This window comes from Saccostrea cucullata, unplaced genomic scaffold, assembly GCF_032062105.1.
Source record: "Saccostrea cucullata isolate Sc308-1 unplaced genomic scaffold, CSIRO_AGI_Scuc_v1 ctg996, whole genome shotgun sequence".
NCBI lineage: Eukaryota > Metazoa > Mollusca > Bivalvia > Ostreida > Ostreidae > Saccostrea > Saccostrea cuccullata.
In genome coordinates this window covers 97,592-119,592 of record NW_026926902.1, presented here as the reverse complement: position 1 = coordinate 119,592, position 22,001 = coordinate 97,592, and the positions used below count along the sequence as shown (strand labels likewise).

The 22,001-nt window shown below is 32.9% G+C and overlaps 1 protein-coding gene across 1 annotated transcript in view; it reads left to right on the top strand.

The window, feature by feature from the left end:
- The window catches only part of LOC134272853 (uncharacterized), a 60,156-nt gene that overhangs the window by 35,674 nt on the left and 2,481 nt on the right, over window positions 1–22,001 (top strand). Inside the window, exon 5 of the mRNA XM_062755020.1 lies at window positions 19,258–19,375. Coding sequence (XP_062611004.1) covers window positions 19,258–19,375 — 118 coding nt within the window. The remainder of the gene's footprint in view (window positions 1–19,257; window positions 19,376–22,001) is intronic.

The window sequence follows — 22,001 nt, the reverse complement described above, 5'->3', positions numbered from 1 at the left end:
GCAATCTAAAAAAACATTTCAATTTTTAAACAAACACACATTAAGTCTCAAAAACCAATAATACTCAAACCTTCTTTTTCAGTGGATGTCCCTCTTTGGATTGTATTCTTCGTCATTGTTACTTCGCGTTAAAATTGACCTTTGTATAGCACGTTAGGTTGATACAAACAATATTTACAAAGAGAATTTGTACCATTTGTAATAAGTAATCATCTTTTAGATAGTCTTCAATTACATGTACTACTCCTTCTGGTAAATTTTTAACAATGTTATTAATTGATACTCGTATGATTTTCAAAGAGATAATTTAATTAATTGAAATAATAAAGAATTTGTTGAAAGGTTTGCTTTCATTGTTAATTAAAAGTTAATAGGTTTTGACTGATTGATTGTATACTGTTTAACGTCCCTCTCCTGAATATTTCACTGATATGGAGACGTCACCATTGCCGGTGAAGGGCTGCAAATTTAGGCCTATGCTCGGCACTTCCGGCCTTTGAGCAGGGAGGATCTTTATCGTGCCACACCGGGGCCTCGGTTTATACGGTCTCATCCGAAGGAACGCCCCATTTAGTCGCCTTTTACGACAAGCAAGGGGGTATTGAGGACCTATTCTAACCCGGATCCCCACGGGGCGTTAATAGGTTTTGAAAAGTATAATAGGCCTAAATACGACTGTAAAACTATGTATAAGATTTCGTCATCGGGACCTCCGGATAAGATCAGTAGGATTTTTTGCATTCACTTTGGAGATAATTGAGCTCTTTTTCTTGTATGCTGACTTTTTAAAAAACAAAGAATGTAATTTGATCCCATTTTATATGTCAACTGTTTTGGCAGAAACTATTGATGAAAAGACTCTAGAACTTTTTCTCTCTAAAATCCCTGTCACACCGGGTCTGCGTGCTCACGGCGATTGCACATAATACATACAATGAAGCGCATTGAAGTGGTAAAATTTTCCGTTTGGATGAAACGTTCTGAGTCATGTTTTGAACGTCAATTACAAAATAATGACACGCCCATTTCTTTAGAAACGAGAAAGAAATATTCGTCGTAATGTTTTAGGACACCCCATTCTTCGCGACAAGCAATATGAGTTACACTGAAATGGATCTTTAAAAAAAAACTAGAAGAGAGAGATAGAGACTCTCCGCTTCTGTAAAACACAAATTGCAACGAATATGTACATATTTTTGAACTTATCATGTCTATTGAAGTTACCACAACACAGGTTTCGGTCGAACAAGTGTTTACTCGGTATTTATTTAGACCGTCAATTTCATTGGCTATTATATTTATGGAAAACCTGTCCTACAGGTATTCCAATAAACAAATCGACCGTTTTATCTATTTCTAAAGAAATGGGCGTGTCATAAGATGACAATAAACGTTCTAAAGATAGCTCAAAACGTTCCATTAGAACGGAAAATTTTATCACTTCAATTTTTGATAACAACTTCAATACATTTCTTTAGAAAGGAAAAATCGGTCAAATGATTCAATCGAATACCTGTAGAACATGTATTTCATAAATATAATAGCCAATGAAATTGACGGTCTACATAAACACCGAGTAAGCACGTGTTCGACTTATACATGTGTTTTGCTAACTCAATAAACATGATAAAATCATATTTATATTAAAAAATCGTTGCAATGCGTGTTTTACATAAGTGGGAATTCTATACATAGCTCTTTCTTATTTAAAAATCTTCATTTCAGTGTAACTCACGTTGCTTTTCGCTGAAAGTGTAGTGTCCTAAAACATTACGACGAATATTCCTCTCTCGTTTCTAGAGAAATGGGCGTGTCGTTATGTTATAATTGACGTTCAAATCATGACTCAGAACGTTTTGTCCAAATGGAAAATTTTACCACTTCAATGCGCTTCATTGTATCTTTAAATACGCCCATTTCTTCAGAAAGGAAAAATCGGTCAAAAAAAATGATTCAATCGAATACCTGTAGAACAGGTATTCCGTAAATATAATAACCAATCAAATTGACGGTCTACATAAACACCGAGTAAGCACGTAATCGGCCAATACATGCACGTGTGTTATGCTAACTCCAATGAACATGATAAAATCATAATTATGTACAAATTCTTTGCAATGCGGGTTTACATAAGCTCTCTATATAGCTATTTCTTATTTAAAAATCTTCATTTCAGCTGTAACTCATGTTGCTTGTCGCGGAAAGAGGGGTGTCCTAAAACATTACGACGAATATTTCTTTCTCGTTTCTAAAACAAATGGGCGTGTCGTTTTGTTAGAATTGACGTTCAAAACATGAATCAGAACGTTTCACCCAAATGGAAAATTTCAAATGGAAAAACCACTTCGATGCGCTTCATTGCAACATCGCAGTAGAAACTTTATTACATAAAACCATTGTGCACCTCCTATTTTACTTTTTGATTGGACACATATTGTTTGTTTTCCAGAGCGAAACATTGACACTGCCATTTTATCTATAGTATTGAAGAGTACCCATCTCTTATTCGCAACTCCTCCTATACTACTTGACAAAATCTAATGATACTTTTGAACAGATTTTTTCTTACATGATGCCATTGTAACATCCTATTTTACATTTTGATCCGACACTTATCTCGGGTCTCCAAGAGCAAAACAGGGACTTTGTCATTATATTATCATTTTACAAACAGCATGACAGTTTGCTTGATGGGGCGTGCTAAAATTTTGTGTGCTGGTTATCATTTTGCTCATCGATTGGATCAATGAAACTAATACTAATTTGCATATGAAACTCGGAATACAGCAATAGCCTGATAATACTGACCAATCACATTGAATGATTGTTTACCAGTACAGCATTTGTAGTCAGCAGCAACACGTGGTCAGTCAAAGCCCGTTTTCTGTCATCAAAAAGCATGTATTATATTTGTTGTGATTTGACCGGATGGGTTTTTAAATACGTATAAGAAAATAAAAAGAATGGAACTAGTAAGGCTATTCTGCTTCTGTTGTACTATATATGTACGTTGCTCTATCAATATCATCATTATAGGAAGTAAAACTTGCTTTGTCCGTTCACGTGTTATTGTTGTTTATTCAAGCGATTGGTCAGTATTGTCAGTGGTATTGCTGGGTTCTGTGTTTCATATGCAAAGTATTATTGATTCCATTGAAATCAAACATCCAATCGATGAGTAAAATGATAATCAGGCATACGAAATTTTAGCACGCCCTATCAAGCAAACTGTCACGCTGTTAGTAAAACGATAATAATCATATGGGAGGCGGGGTATCATTTAGTGAGCTCATTGCTGACAGCTAGTAACTCTAGTTTTTTTTTACATTCATAATAAATTCACAGAAAATTTAAAACACAGTTTAATCATAAAACTATCAATAATTTAGTACTAAATTATTTAAAAAAAAAATGTAGAACATTTTTAATTATTAGGAATATTTCTTGACATGTATATAGAAGTCTTTTCATCGTGTTATTACCGGCCGCCAGGAGGCGGTCGGTTATTTGATATGAAAGTTTTAAGTCGTCGTGCGTTTCTGCGGAGTTAAAACAATTTAAATAAGAATATTTAAAATGTGTTAAAAAAAAGAATGTACAGAGAGAAAAAGTTTCAATCCAGGATATATCGAAACTAGAAGAGGAATATGCGTCTTCTATAGAAAAATTAACTGAGAAAAAAAAGAGAATTAGAACAAATAAGACAACATAAATTAATGGGAAATGTGATAAGGTCTAGTGCCAGATGGATCAGTGATGGTGAAAAACCAACAAATTATTTTCTAAATCTTGAGAATAGAAATTTTACAAACAAAGTAATTCCTAAACTTATTAAAACAGAAAATAATGAACAAGTGGAGATAACAGAACAATGTAAAATTCTCCTAGAAGTGGAAAATTTTTTATAAAACATTATACATGCCTCAAGAAGAGGATCATAATTTAAATCTTAGAGAGTCTTTAGAAGAGTATAATGTCCCAAAGTTAAATGAACATGAAAGTTTTCTATTAGAAGGAAAGATTTCTTATAGAGAGGCATCAAATGTGTTAAAACAAATGTCTAATAATAAAAGCCCGGGTAGTGATGGATTTACTGCAGAATTTTTTAAAGTATTTTGGAAAAATCTGGGTCATTTTATTGTTCGATCATTAAACTTTGGTTATGAAAATGGGGAACTCTCCTCCACACAAAAACAGGGAATAATTACATGTATACCCAAAGAGGGCAAAAGTAAATTTCAGCTTAGTAACTGGAGACCAATATCATTGTTGAATGTGATTTATAAAATTGGATCAGGTTGTATAGCACAAAGAATAAAACAAGTTTTACCTAAAATAATAAGTTCAGATCAGACAGGATTCATACCTGGGAGATATATTGGAGAAAATACACGGCTTATATACGATCTGATGGATTATACTGAATTAAAGCAAATCCCTGGAATGTTAGTTATGATAGACTTTGAAAAAGCTTTTGACACAGTGTCATGGAAATTTATAGAAAAAACCCTAAATTTTTTCAATTTTGGACAATCTTTTTGTAAATGGATAAAAACTTTTCAATGTAATTCAAATTCATGTGTGACCCAGGCTGGTTTTTTATCCAACTTTTTCAAATTAGGACGCGGTTGTCGACAAGGGGACCCAATTTCACCATATATATTTCTCCTCTGTGCAGAGATATTATCAATAAAGATTAAAAACAATAAAGACATTAAGGGAATTGAAATAGGAAATACGGAATTTTTAATGTCACAGTATGCTGATGACACAATGATAATTTTAGATGGGTCAGAAAAATCACTTCAGGCTTTAATAAAGGAAATAATAGAATTTTATAATATGTCAGGACTAAGGATAAATCGGTCAAAAACCCAAGTGGTATGGATAGGTAGTAAGAAATATTCTAATGACAGAGTTTGTCCAGAGATGGAATTTATCTGGACAACCAATTTTAAACTTCTTGGAATTTATTATGATGTAGATCTTGCAAAGATTACTAGATTAAATTATGACAAAATCTTGATAAAATTAAAAGAAATGTTGTTACACAGCAATATAAACACGGTGGTTTAAAAATGATTGATATTGGCTGTTATATAAAAGTTTTGAAATCAACATGGATTAGGAGAATTATTAATGACAAAAACTCCAAATGGAAAATTTTGCTTGAAAATATAATTGATACTAATAAACTAATAAATACAGGATCAGTATGTTTATCAAACTTTAATAAGTGTTTACACAATCAGTTTTGGAAGGATACATTCAATTCTTTTCGGGAAATCCAAGATAATTCTGAAATTACAGACTGGAATGAATATGTTAACCAACCTTTATGGTTGAATAAAAATTTTAAAATTGGAAAACAATCTGTCTTTTATAAATTGTGGTATGAAAATGGTATTACTCATGTGTTAGATCTCCTAGATGAACATAACAATTTTCTATCATTAGAGGATCTACAAAATAAATTTAAAATTAAAATAAATTATGTTACTTACAATGGTATAAGACAGACAATATTAGCAGACTTAAAGAAATACAATTTTTACAGAAATGGATTAATGCAAAGACCAATGATTCCTTTTAATTAATATCAAAATATTAATCAATACCAGGAAAGGATCAAAACCTATGTATGACATTTTAAATAAGCCAGTTATCAAACCTTCTGGTAAAAATAAGTGGGCTAAATATTTTGAAATAACTGATATACAATGGAAAACAATATATAATCTTCTATTCCTCGTGACACGGGATTGTAAATTGCAATGGTTTCAATACAGAGTTAATCATCATATTCAAACAACAAATAGTCTCACGTATAAAATAGGTAAATCCGACACTAAGTATTGTACTTTTTGTGAAGATGAAGAGGAAACAATTTATCATTTAATCTGGGAATGTAATGTTGTTCAGCAATTCTTTAAAAAATTCATACGTTTGTGTCAAGCCAAAGACATTGAATTGAATCTCAATGCAAAATCATTTATTTTTGGTGAAAAAGACAAAAATGAAAATTCAGAATACTTCAACACTATGTTGATATTAATGAAGCATTATATTTATAAAGTTCGTTGTCAGAATACCTGTCCATCTATCCAAGGCCTTTTAAATTTATTTAATTCATATTTTAAAGCTTTAAAACACATGATAAAGGATGATAAAAAACTGACAGATTTTAATACTTTCTGGCAGATATGGGTTGTTATACTTTAATTAATTTACTTGCTTTGTAATTATTATCATCAGTTTTATTTCAATTTCTTTAATATTAATTATTAGAAAATCCCTCAAAACTGCACTGCACTAGTCTTTCTTTAGCTTCCCCCTTTTTCTTTCTTTTTTTTTTTATTTCATATGGTAAGCTTAAAGAAAACTGATTATGTTTTAGGGCACAATATGTAATGCTTACCTGCCTCTCTCCCCCTCCCCCTCTCTCTTTCTCTCTCTCTTCATAAACTTTTACACTAATTTTGTATGTTCCAACCATAATTAGTCTTGTTTGATTTTGACTGTACATATATCCATACAGAAGTTTGTAATGTTTGTAATATGTGTGAAAGTTTCAATAAAAAAAAAAAAAAAAAAAAAAGAGAATATTTAAAATTCATATAAAAGAACATTAAAACAGAGTGTCCAAATGTTTAACATAAACACGCACAATAATCATTAAATTAAAATTTTGTAAATATGGGGTAAATGTTTCATCCAATCCTGATTGACAAACTCTGACATAACTGAGGTGCGGAGACAATAAGCACATGTGTTGGGCATAGTCTAAAGCAAAGACCGCATTATACAGTATACAAGTATAAAAAATTTTACTTTCTCGATTTCAACAGGATTAATTAATAAGTATATTTTAAAATGCCTTGTATATACCCGGTATTCATTTCCAAAAGAAAATTTCCAAATGATTAAATGACGATTTACTATCAAACAGGATAATAGGAGATTTTGCTCCAACATACGCGTTTTAAGAGCCCCACATATTTGTTTCGTTTTAATTAAAGTAAAACTATATATCTCTATGTTAAGATAAATTAATTTAAACTTTAATGGTTTTCATCTTTAAATGTAAAAACTATTTAAAAGACATCAAACTTCCGACAGAGTTGGTATGTACATATATTATACTTTCATGTAAATAACTTGAATCTGATTCGTCGAGAAACATTTGATAAAAAACAATACTACCCGCTGAATAATGAAGCCACGCCCTCCTGCGTAGCAACAGTCAACATTGCTTGACGACGGGTGGTATTACAAAAAATAGCGACTGCGCGGAATTTATGCGCGCACGGTTCACTGTAATATGTATTTGTATAAAACATTCAGTATAATATAATAAATATTGCATGTAGTTGAGTGTAACATTGAAAATTTTCACCCCTCGAAAACCATTGTCAACCTCGGCTGCGCCTCGGTTGACAATGGTTTTCTTGGGGTTAAAATTTTCAATGTTACACTCAACTACATGCAATATTTATATAGTAGCAAACTGTGCACGGAGACGCATAGGACTATGAGCAGTTTGCTTACCGTATACAAGTAGTAATGTACATGTATTACATGTATGTATTAAAGAATATTCATGTAATGTTGCATGCAAATGTTCAATGTCACAGGGATAATTAATTAACAGATAAATATATTTTAACAGATCAAGCATTCCAGTTTCTAACTGCTTCATTGAAATGACCAATTGGTTTGCGGCCGATTTTTGACGCTTGCATCAATATATGTTTCTTGTTTGAATCTTGAAACAAAAATGTTTTACATTCCTTCTGAGTATATATATCAATCGGTATAGAACGCATTGTGAACGTAATGTGAACGCAGCCAGCGAAGTGAGAACGCCGTGAACACGAGGTAAAAACTCCTACAACGCCGCGAAAACTCCGCGGAATCGCAGTCAATCGCCGAGAGATCTCCGTGGGAACGCAGTAGAACGCCATGGAATCGCGTATGTCGCCGTAGAGACGCCGTGACATCTACACACTGTAAAAAATTTACAGAAATTAGTGCAGTTTCCCTGCGATTCCACGGCGATTTTAAAAATTTAACAACGCCGTAATGACTCCGTGTGAACGCAGCTTGGTCTAAGATCCACTGAAACTCAGTTGCCAAACAGTTCTAATGCATTTTATTTATGTTTATGATCCTCAAATATTTTTAACAAATGTCCTAATTACTACACGTTGTTTTTACTCGGTTAAATCAAAACATATGAATTGAAATCTCCTATGGTAAGAGCTATTGGTACCATGAGTTGACCTCCGATGCGAATGCAAAATTAACTCCAATTAACGCATATATTCGGAAGTCACGAAAACGAAACCATTTGGAAATGAGTTAGAACGATCGGTGGCCATGATCTTCGTTGGCCTTATACCAGTAAAATTAAACCATTGTTCAAACTTTTTTTAATCTTAGGTACCCTTTACCTTTATCAAACCGTTATCCATGGACTTTAGAGTGTTGCCTCGGAATGATTGTGCCACCATGTGATACACAGAGGCTCTTAACTTTCAAATCGACAGAAGAATCTCGTACAAAAGACATTCTCATTAATTGAAAGCGATTTACCAAAAGCCAATATTTACAAATAACCAGGTTTCGTGCCTTGCATGACTAATTTCTCTTTGATTATCACTCATTTTACATTACAGAATCAATTAAAATAATGAATATACATGCATGTATCTATCCAGCGTGTCATAGGAATCTTCAGTTCCTTAGAGCTGTAAGCTTAACCAATGATCAAATAAAATATAATTATTTCCTCCACAGTTATTTTTAATATATTTTCAAAGAATGACTAGAGTTGAGGAAAACATTTAATATCTTGTGTTGGCTTCCAAGGGATGAAATATTTTCGTCTTGTGGGTGTAATATTTTCAACGTTTCCCGGAAAAAACACTCAAAAATATACATGTAGATAGAAACTATTCTTTACTGAATTTTATTTATTTCCCATGAATCATATCTAACTACAAAACATGGAAGAAAGTAAAATAGTTCTTAATCTTTATCCATGGGATAAAGGGTAAACATCGTATAAAACAATAAGTTTAACTTACTTTTCTTAACTTTCATCTGTAACTTTCATCTGTACATTTTTCAAAATTTTCTAGATTCATAGAAGATATTCCCCTTTCAATAAAAATATGCCCTGAAAGCCTCTCTGAAATTATTTTATTTCGTACATGTATCAGTTGACATTTCTTTGCTTAAATATGTTATGAAGGTTGTCTCATGAGCAAAACATGAAGAAGAAGATCTTGACACTTTGTCAGAATGGATTAAATGCATCCGAGAAGATAGTGAACATTAAAATCGCGCATGAAGCGATTGAAGGGCAATATGAAAACCATCTATCCTTCTGTATTCAATAATCCATAAGTGGAAAAAAGAATTAGATGGAATACATGATCAGTACGTACTGGTCCCTGCAGACAAAGCAGGTAACACCATTGCCGTTGTTTGTACGGCTCGCTTTATGAAATGTTGAGGTATTTTAGAGGAACCTGGATTTTATTCTACAAGTGGTAATCCAACTTATACTCATAGCTCCTATTCCACGGGGGAAATTCTTCAAAATTATATGCCAGTTTTTATTATTTTTTTTTTATATTCGTAACAACCAAAAGATTCTGAATTACCATATCTATGTTGGATACCGAAACTTCATAAATCCTTACAAAGAAACATAGCGGATGCGGATACTAAAATATCTCAAGGAATTTTGGAATATTTGAAATCACAATTGTTTGTTAACAAAATCAACAACTTAAAAAAAATACCACTTTTCAACTTTATAAACAACTGTTCCCCAGATAAATTAAAGTCCAGGCTTTCTAACATCATTAACAGCTGCTTTAAAAGAAATGGAACTCGTAAATTTACTTAACTTGTCATTGGCCATTTACAAAACTACTTTCTTTTTAACATTCTGATTGTACACATAAATACTCTGAAGGATGTATTCTCTTTAACAAAAGAATTGACCTATAGGAAAGAACAATTTCCCGGAAAAAGTGACATTTAAAAATCAATCTTTATTTGTTGTTTTCTACCGTATATATGTCTAAATTTTTTAAAGAGGTAGGTTCATGTACTCCATAATATGGCCCTGTCAATATACCAATTAACTGACCAAGTCCTTACGTCCTATTTCGATCATCAACATAAAGTAGAGACTTAGTGCTTTCATTTTCTATAAAAAAAATTTCCTCTGAGAGTCCAAGTTTGGAAACTCAGGCGTTGTGAAACTGCAATGTTCTTGATTTTTGAAGAAAATGGGTAAAATTGAGCATCTTCAACTTTTGATAAAAATATGAGCCTACCCCGCGATCCAAAAATTCTTTCATGGATTAAAATCTCCTGAAACAGTTCCTTCCTTATATAATTCAACATTTTAGATCGGAGGTTGGGGGCTATGCAAAATATTAAAAAACAGCTTAAATATTTGGTCATTTTTAACGAAATTTTCAAGATTTGAGAAAAATGACGAAATTCATGACGTCATAATACATAGACAAGAGAAAAAAATTACGTCATTTTTATTTGATATGAAGTCACCAAGGGTCCAAGTGAAAATATAAAATTGTTTCAACTACAACTGAGTAGTTCTGATTTTTCAGAAATTCACAGGGCCAAGAATGGACAAATGTGAACTTTATTCTTTGTACTTTATACCTAAAATTTATTATTTACATCTTTACAATAAACCTCCAAAGTTGATCGAAACACCATTTTATCCTTTAAAGCGTTGATTTTTGCATGAATTTTGGCCTTGAAGTCCATCAGGGCAGGCCTGCCCCTAAATAAAATTGTGATATTTTGATAGGTTAGGATGTAAGGAATAATTTAAGATAAGATTTTTTCAGGGGCATCCTTGCCCTGGGGTCGAAATTCACAAAAAACTTACAAAAAATAAGGAAATCAGTTTTAAATTTATGCGAATCAATGTTATAGTCAGACTAGCTCAATTGATATATATGCTGACTTTTATACCTTGGATATTCTCTTTTTAAAGTCGGGGGTTCGAATCCACCTGGTGCAACACTTATACAGTTTTAAATTTCGCCTTTTCAAAGACTATTTTAATTTTTTTTTATAGACTTGTGTATTTTTCCTCCAATTTTCTATCCCTTATGCATGCCCATTTATTGAAATAAGAAACACTAAAGAGATATCAAATCGTAACAATCCAATGTACAGTTGTCAGTCAGGTGGAACGAACCTCAGTATTTAAGCACACTTTCTCCGAGGACAAGAATAACTCACTATGTGTTACTCAATACGGGTATTCTTTGCAGCATTGAGCTGCGATGAATTTCAATTGTATATATTCCTTAGAATTTAATCACATTGATTTTGGCTACATATTTCAGTAAATGCACTCCCTTGGATTTCATTTAGGCCTTTATAATTTGCAAACATTAATGACAAGCTTTTATTATATCCACGGATAAATAACCTAGTCATAAAGAATAGAATTGCAGAGACAGTAGACATTAAATGAGAAGTAAAGACAAATATCAATTATTACATTTGGAGATAACAAACTCAGAAAATCAATGAAAAGGGTTCCTCCTACCTCTACTCACTGAAATAAAGATTTAGGAAAAACAAATTGTTATATGTATTCAGCCTAATGTCATTAATCAGAACGGAAATCGACAAGCTTTTTGTAGAGAATAAAACCAAGCCCGGTCCTATAGGTCAGATCCCTATTTATAACGAAGTGATCCTTTATTAAAAAGATGTTCGAATTTCTAATTGACATTATTATCTACATGGTTTTTGGAGACCAAGTCTTTCAACAGTCTATTGGAATGTTCATAGGTATCAATTTTGCCTCCTTATTAGAAGACCTTTTTTGTATTCATTTGAAACAAAATTTCTATAAAGTCTTTAAATTAAATCTAGAGGTACTATGAACAATGAGCTCACTAAATGATACCCCGCCTCATACTAGTATATGAATACTGGGTATAAGGACAGTGTCCATGTTTTGCTATGGAAAACCCAAATTCTTGCCGTGTGTCGAATCAAAAAGTAAATGGGAGGTACACAATCTCGTGACAATGGCAATATGTAATGAAAGTCTCATCAAATTTGATTCAGTGGTATGAGATGAGTTGCGGATAAGAGATGGGTTTCCCAAAGCGTAACAGATGGACGGACGGAAATCCTGTTTAAATTTACTACATACCGTCCTACATGTACTATATACCGTCCTGGGTGTATAAAAAAACACTTGCTGTGACCTTCAATTCAACATTTAGATATATCGACGACATATTGTCTATTAACAATAGGTATTTTCATTCTTATGTCGACACGATATATGCCGTTGAGCTTGATATAAAAGATACCACCGAGTCCGACACAGGTGTTTCATATTTGAATATTTTACTTGAAAAATACGTTAATGGTAATCTAACGACCAAGCTCTGTGATAAACGTGATGACTTTAACTTTTCAATCGTCAGCTTGCCTTACTTATGCAGCAATATACCTTCATCAAGTGTATACAGAATTTACATATTTTAGTTGATTCATGCTCTACGTATGAACAATTTCTTATACGAGTTGAATTATTGACAAAGAAGTTGATGAAACAAGAATTTCAACTGTCTCGTTTAAAGTTATCATTTCGAAAGTTATATGGTCGATACAATCATCACCTTTTCATCAAATACAATTTATCATCGAGTCAAATGCTGACTGATGACTACTTCATACTAATTGTTTGTCCGTTATTTATACACTGAATTGACGACGGATTTTTCTGTTATTTCTTGATCATGACAAGGAGCACACAGCGGGTGTGACCGGTCGGCATGTGATGTTTGCTCCTCAATGGCATCTGATCCCGCCTCCAATGTTCAGGAGGTTCATGTTTGCTCTGCTCCTATTTGGTAGTGTTTAATGGACTTTAGACCTTGAATACTGTTCGTTATCTCTGTATGTTTCATACATGTATGCGACACAGTTTTTGTCTCAATTTCTCTTATTCTCACCAAAAACAAGGGTTTGTCCATGATTTAGATTTTTAGCTCAAGGTCTCAGGTGAATTGTTTGTCCGTGTTTTACTGTTGTTGTAATTTTTCACAATTTTTCATTATCTCCTTCTCTGAAACCCTTTGGTAAAGGGGAATTTTATTTATCAAAGCAAGGACCGTGTCCTCGTTCATGCAGGGAGACGTGTACATAAAAATTGGGTTTTACGGTATGATCATTTATAAATTATCTTCAGTCTGATGAACTTTTTACGAGCAACTACAGATAGTAATGATAAATCAGAAAAGAAAGACATGACAAAACTTATGGGCGACTTAAATGCCAAGACTGGAGTTGACAACACTGGCTACAATGAAGTCTTTGGAACACAGGGATTGGGCTACATGAATGAAAACGGCGAGAGATTTGTAGACATCTGCTACCTTAACCAGCTTGTAATAGGAGGAAGCATCTTTCCTTATTAACGAATTCAATTGGAGATCCCATGACCATGATATGTAGAACCATTGATCATATTAGCATCAATAAAAAACTTGGAAGAGTATGGAAAGATGTCAGGGTGATGAGAGGAGCAGAATTTCATCAAACTACCACCTGTTGATGACATCATAAGGACTACGTCTCGAGAAGTTCAACATTTTGACAAACATGAGGTCAAGATACAACGTGAGTGTCCTCAAAACAAAGTAAGTGGAGATAAAACTCAACCTCAGCTTTTCCAACTGATTCTAGGTACTACATAACCAGCTAAATAGCAATGATATAAATATCGAGACTAAGTGGCAACACATCAAGAAAATGTGTCAAGACACATGTGATGAAGACTGTAGTAATTACAGGAGAATCATGCTCCTGTCAGTGCTTGACAAGATCCTCAACAGGATAAATTATTTTTAAGGGTATTTGAATAACTTAATGGGGGTGTAAAAGTGTTTATGTAGTTCACTACTACAGTATACAATTTTTATGATTTATTATATAATGATAATTATTAAATTTACACCTCTCTAGCGTAAAATTATTGAAGAGGCGTTAATCACACGCAAGCGACCTTTTTTTAGACAGACAATTGTGGGTGTGTTAAGGGTATCTTAGGGTGTGTGTGGATAAAATTATTATTTATATATAACACAATTTATTTTTGATTCGGCCAGTCTTATAAAAAAAAATTATTTTTGCTTAACTTACGGATGATTTTTTTTGGTTTAAGGCCAGAGATAGTCTAGAAATCTAAAACTACGTATACCAGCATGAAAGTTTTTATTCATTTTTGTTTACATCCCAGTTGAAACTGTGTCCATGTCCCTTTAACCACAGGGGGTATCTTTATCATTATGACAGGTCTATCAGTATAAAATAATTATCTTGTGAAATAATTTTCTTTACACCTGTGCAGAAGAGTAAAATTGTATCATAACAGTTGCTTTAAAGGGTCATTTATGTAGCTTTTACTTAGCTGTTTGAAAAATTCAAATTTTTCTCAGAGAGAAGGAGTTGCGATGAAGACTTTTTTGATTGTACACATTCTAAATGTAAGTACATGTATAAAATATTTTTTAGGGGTGGGGAGGATTTTCTTGTTTTATCTTATGTTATTTGAAATGCAGAAAGGTCAAATAATTGATTATGCGAAGCAATTTGAAATATTTTCTTGGTGTCTTATTTTAAATAGACTAATAGTTTTTTTTTTTTTTTTTTTTTTTTTTTTTTGCCATACTTTATTTAAATAAAAATATTAGAAGGAAAAACGTCGAGGATGTGATTTTTGATTAAGATACAAATTGGTGCAAAAAGGTCATATCAAATGTACTATATCGCCAAAATTAGCCTACAATCCCCATTTTTTGTTTTGTTTTTAATTAAGCTATATGTGTAGAAACTGAAAATACACTTGACAAAAAAAAAGTTTAAGACTAAATGTCTGCAGGATCCAACCACGGTAATAAGAAATGCATCGACTAAAAATATTATAAGATAAATGTAATGAGAATTAAGAACTTATTCTGAATAAAACTTTTCTGAAAAGTTTTCCGTTAAATCGGTGACTTTTGAAAATGCAGTATGTAGATTCGTCGTAGACATAATAACCTTCAGTGATTAATTTGTCCTTTAAACTTCATTTTTTTTTTCTTTTAGAACGAAAGTGATAATGGACTTACGGCAAACATAGTAGTTTATGACAAAGAATTCGACGGCATTAAAAGTCCTTGGCCTACACCTCATCCTAATCCCAATAGTAGTTCTACTCCTTCAATATTTCAAGGAGGGCTAGGACTACATAAGTTCGTCATCACTTGTCACAATGTTCCTAAAGAAGGAATAAATAAAACTGTCGCACATGTTTTTCAAGAAAAGTAAGTACTTTTTTTATTCCCAGAATTATCTGAATTATCCCTTGATTGTTTATTCAAAACTAATCATCAGAAAAATATTTGAATTTGTGTATCTAAGTGAACAGCAGTTGGGTGCAAATTTAATAATTTTTAATGTTTGCAGTCTAATTATCATCTGTATTTTTCATTTTTTTTTAAATAAACAATTCAGTAAAAGATATAAATGGATATCTTCTAATATAAAAGCAATACAATTATGTAATTGACATGTTTTTTTTAAGTTGCAGAAAATTTAAATTCACACAATTTTACCACAATCAGTAACATCCACATTTTATACAACTATTCCCAATAATAAGTTAAAGTCTTCATTTTTTGTCATAAACAGATGCTTTTTCAATAAAATGGAACTTGAAATATTAGGGATGGCAATCGAATACTAGTACTGCTAATCGGTTAACCGAAAGACGTTCCGGCCGATTAAACGGTTAACCATATCAAATGACATATTTTCTTGACTTGTTATTTCAAGTAATTCTATTCATATGCACAAGAAGACTAAAAAGGCGAAAGAAGTTTAATAACATTCTATTTGCCTTTATTCCTGATCAGAAAACTACATGTATATATACTTTTTTTCAAAAGATAAGATAAAATTCAGAAAAGCATGAAACATGCCTGATACTGTAAACCAACTTTTATTTGCGACGACTTTATTTCGCGATTTACTTGAGTAAAACTAGTTCGCGAGGATTTATTTTTAAGGACTGGTTCGCGGCGAGAAATATTCGCGATTATAAGGCTCTAGCGAACATCGCGAAAAATTCTAGCACGCGGATATAAGTTGGTTTACAGTAAATCGTTGATCATCAGGTGTCGCACAAGCTCATTCTTCATTGTCACCATACAATCAAAATTAAGTGTAAACTATATTACTTAAGTTACAATGTTTGTTTAATAATGAAATATGGAGATCATAACAGAACAGAATTCAAGCTCAACGTCCATTAAAAATTTAATTTGATAAATAACTGCAAAAGATACACATACCAATTCAAAGTACTCAACTGTGATTATTATTGTCCTGTTGTAAATTTTGAATTTACCGGTTGGCAATAAATACAAAATTTACGTCCACCCGGTAAATTCAAAATTATTATTAAAGAATCACATGACAGCAGGTGTAACGACATGTTGCTGAACACGTAAGAGTAATTTTTACCTTGTCACTGGTCATTTGCAACATTATTTTGTTAAAAATCATTCTGATTGTACACACAAGAACTCTGTTGTTGATATTAATGAGATGCTCTACTTTCTGATTGGCAATAGGGTACCTGTAAAGTGCGAAACGAAATAGAAACGAAACGAAACGAAACGAACTGAAACGAAACGAAATCTGCCGAAACGAAACGAAATCTACCGAAACGAAACGAAATCTACCGAAACGAAACGAAATCAAGACGAAACGAAACGAAATCAAAACGAAACCTGCCGAAACGAAACGAAACAAAACTATCATTTTTTTTTTCAAATCAAGGTAGATCTACGTGTATATTATTATATATGTGTAACTGCATATGGATTTTTTTTACTTCAAATAAATTTTATATAGTTCAAGCACTTGTTAATATAAAATTTAATTACCGATAAATTATGCTCCCTTCTCAGTCTAATCTGGTCTAATGATGTATTTACATTTTTGCCAGCTGCAAAAATGCATAGTTTCAATATGTGCAGTATTTTCTAATTTCTATACCTTACTATAATTTTCAGTCCTTATTTATCTAGATACATCATATCTATCAAAATTGATGTGTTACATGTAAAGGTTCGTTTATGTACGGGTCGAAGTAAAGTCACTGTACTGTTCATTGGCGTCGGAATTTTTTAAGCAAATTGAAAGTGGGGGGTTAAGTATAAGAAAAAAAATTATACCTTCAAAAAAAAAAAAACCTGACAAGCAAAAAAAAAAGGAAAACAGAACCATTGACCCAACGCGAAAATCCTATTTCGGGGGGGGGGGGGGTGAACTTCATTAATTAGTGGGGGGGGGGGGGGGCTTAACCTACGCAGCGATGTTTAATGTCTATACATTGGCTAAGCCCCCCTAGCCCCCCCCCCCCCCCTGTGCTGTTGTATTGCGAATGTCTTAAAACATAGGATAAACCAGAGACTTAGAGTATTTAGTATTCCATTCCGAGATGTCTGATTTTATCGTATAAGTATACATGTAACATAGATGATATCACTTATTCGAATATCACTTTTTGCCAGTAAATACCAAAACGGCGCCCCATGTGTAACTCCAACCGAAATCTTATGTATCCTTTCTACGTACATACGGTCCTAGATTTAGGTGTTAGTCCCCCTACTTTTTTTTGCAAAGATATATATTATATAGGCATTGAAAATTGGGTTTTACCTTTTTTGTTGGTAAAGCCCCCCCCCCCTTTTCAATTTCCTATGTATGAGCTTGAAGCGAAACAATTGCCTGTGGTGCTTGAACTATACAAATTTCATATGAAGTAAAAATAGACCATATAACCATTCTAGAAAGTTTTGTTTCGTTTCGTTTCGGCAGGTTTCGTTTTGATTTCGTTTCGTTTCGTCTTGATTTCGTTTCGTTTCGGTAGGTTTCGTTTCGTTTCGGTAGATTTCGTTTCGTTTCGGCAGATTTCGTTTTGTTTCAGTTCGTTTCGTTTCGTTTCGTTTCTATTTCGTTTCGCACTTTACAGGTACCCCTGGCAATATCTAGTTTTTGGAGATCAAGTCATCCAACACATTGGATACTAATTGCAAAAATACTTGCTTTCAATACAACATTTAGATATACTGTCGAAATCGATATATCCCAGTGTACTTTAGATTAAAGATACCAAAGAGTCGTACATCTTGTCAGTCTCATTTTTGGAGTGTTTGCCAGGTAACCTAACAACTAGACTAGACGTGATAAACGTGCTGACTTTAACTTTTCAATAGTTAGCTTCCCTTACTCAATATGAAGCAATATACCTTTAAGTATCACATGCATATGGGGTTTATGCATGCATTACGAATGAACAATTTCTTAAACGTGGAAAGCTATCGATAGACAACTTGATGAAACAAGGATATTAACAGTCTCATTTGATTTCATCATTTCGCAAGTCTTTTGGTCGCTACATTGATCTTATTTATCAGCAATTTGAAATCCCAAAACTGAGTCAAATGCTGTCTGACGTTTTTCACATTTTAAATTGTTGCAGTCCTTTATTTACACAGTGAATTGTTTGCGTTATTTTGCATTGACAATACATTGATAGAATTACTTTTTAAAATATAGTAATTTTAAGTGTGTTTATTTATTATCATTTGCACCTTTCTTTTTACAAAGAAAAATATTAATATACTTCAGGGACTACAACCAACTTCCAAAAAACTATAAAGAAGTCGATTCTGTTGAGATGCGTTTTAAAGCCGTCAATGATCTTTCTGCTCCCGATATCAGCAGTGTGTACATCGGAGATGAATTCTACATGTTCATCAAATATATGGGAGGTGAGAAATGACAGCTAAGGAAGTTTTTTAATACATGTAATTAAAAATTTATTAAGTAGTTAATTAATTTAAAAAATATCAAAGGAAGTAGTCTGTAAGAATTATATTCCAGGTTGCAATTCGAAATGAACTCTACTAAAAACTGTTCTGAGATCAAGTACGTAGGTACAGTATATATATGTACATGTAAATTAATCACTCAGTAAAGATTTATTGTACATTAATAATGAATTTGTGTATGAAGTCTTATTTTTTTGCAAATTATCCGACGTATTCTGCGTTTCACAGTTTATTTGAATACTATATGTTTATGCTTCTAAAATAGCCTCTAATTTTTTTTCAGTGCAAAACTATTCGGTTATTCCTGAGACATGTACAGCCTTTGGGGAAACGTGGATTTCAAAAGGACTTAAAACTAATCAAACTAATTCGGTGGAGTTGTGGAATATTCAAAAATATAAGTAAGACTTCAATTGAGAATATAATTCAACTTTTGCCTCAGCAGTAGGAATCTGCTGTATACAGGGTTATTTTTGCCCCGTCTTATTTTAGCCCTTTCATACTTGCAAACAATTTTGCCCCTTTTTAAATTCGCCCAATCCAAGTTTTGTTTAAGAAATTATTCTGTATTCTTGGAATTCGCCCCGTTTGAAATTCGCCCAAATGAGAGTAGGGCGAAAGGGGCGAAATAAAACGGGGGCGAAAATTTCCTTGTATACAGTATTCATATATTACCATATGGAGGTCTCCTGCAGAGTTTCTCTTCGTTCTCGGAAAAAAGGCCAAGATTAGATTTTCCATCACGGGAGGAAAGCACTTACATAAAGTGCTTCATTACCAAGAAAAAAATTCCTCTGAGAGTACAAGTTTTGAAACTCGGGCTTTGTAAAACTGCAATGTTGTTGAATTTTGAAGAAAATGAGTGAATTTGATCATCTTTAGCTATTGATAAAAATATGACCCCGCCAAAAAAAATCATGGATTAGCGTCTTCTGAATCAGTTCTTTCAGTATGAAATTAAACATTTTAGTTCAGAGGTCGGGGGGGTATGCAGTATATTAAAAAAAAACAGCTTCAATTTTTGGCCTCAACTTTTTGAAGAAGTTTTCAAGAATCGAGGAAAATGACGTCTTACTGCATGGAAAAGAGGGAAAAAAATATGTTATTTTTATTTGATATGATGTCACCAAGGGTCTAAGTGAAAAACATAATTTCAACTAAAAATGAGTCGTTCTGATTTTTCAGAAACTCCCAGGGCCAAAAAAGGTCCGGAGTGAACCTTGTTCTTCGTTTTCCAGTTTTCTGAATGAGTCTTTCAAGACTTGGATGTTGTGCTAACAATTCGTATTGTGGTTATTGTTCTCTTGGAAAGTCTATCAGCAGATTTTTAGGTCCAAAATCAGGACTTTGGGGGAGGAGGGGGGGGGCGGAGCAATCAGAGAGATAAGGGGCTCCTGTTTTAATCGTGAGAAACTTTGAAACTAATTTTGGTAATGGAAATTCATAACTATGCAAACATTGCAGTAAAGTATGGCAACCCCATTTTACGAATGTTAAAAAGGAGAGGGATGACTGTTAATTTCTATATCTTGGTACGAACTAGTGCATGTTGAAAATGTAGAAGTAAAATATACATATTAATTTTGCTCTTATAGATATCATCATTGTTCTGAGGGTTGAAACATGTATATGGGTACCTCATATTCATCCGAGGCTTGAATAACTTGTGTTACACTAATAACGTTTTCAGGTTCCCCCATTGCCTAAATGCCCTTAGCACCGAGAACAGATCTAAAGCAACTCTCCACTGGCAAATGGTGCACATGGCATGTGGCGTCTTATTAAATAAAACGTTAAGCTACAAAATAGTATGGTGGCATACGTTTAAATAATATTAAATCCTGCAGGCAATGCTGACAGGGTGAATTTAAATCTAATCAATCTAAGTATTTATTATCATTTATTAAATGTATGATTAGAAAATTGAACAAAAATGTCAGTTACAAGATTAAAAGCAGATTTGAGGCAAAGGACTTTGTCTTTCTAAACTGTTTTATCACTAGTACCATGTAGTACCTTGAAATTTAGGTCAATATATTCATTTTTTTTTTACATAGAGGTTATAATCACGTCAGGTGGTGAAGGCTTTAAATATGCTTTGATAAGTTATCTTAAAGTTATTCAGCCATTACATCGCTGCCGTTTGTCACATTATTTTTTCCACACCTCCAAGCTCTTCCTTATAAATAATCAAACTTGCTGCAAAGAATGATTTAGTGATTAAATCAGATTCAATTTTGTTTAAATGAAGGTAACAATTGAGAATATAGTTCAACTTTAGCCGAAGCAGTAGGAATCTATTCACATATTACCATATGGAGGTCTCCCGCAGAGTTTCTCTTCGTTCTCGGAAAAAACGGCCAAGATTAGATTTTCCTTCACGGGGGAAAGCACATATAAGTAGAGACTTACATAAAGTGCTTAATTATCAAGAAAAAAATTCCTCTGAGAGTACAAGTTTTGAAACTCGGGCTTTGTAAAACTGCAATTTCTATTGATTAAAATATGACCTCGCCAAAAAAAATCATGGATTAGCGTCTTCTGAATCAGTTCTTTCATTATGAAATTAAACATTTTAGTTCAGAGGTCGGGGGTATGCAATATATTTTTAAAAAAAAACAGCTTCAATTTTTGGCCTCAACTTTTTGAAGAAGTTTTCAAGAATCGAGGAAAATGAAGCAATTCATGATGAGAAAGAGAAAAAAAAAACGTTATTTTTATTTGATATGATGTCACCAAGGGTCTAAGTGAAAAACATAATTTTAATTAAAAATGAGCCGTTCTGATTTTTCAGAAACTCCCAGGGCCAAAAAAGGCCAGGAGTGAACCTTGTTCTTCGTTTTCCAGTTTTCTGAAAGAGTCTTTCAAGACTTGGATGAACAATTTGTTTCCTTTCTTGTGCTAACAATTCGTATTGTGGTTATTGTTCTCTTGGAAAGTCTATCAGCAGATTTTTTAGGTCAAAAATCAGGACTTTGGGGGAGGGGGGGGGGCGGAGCAATCAGAGAGATAGGGTGCTCCTGTTTT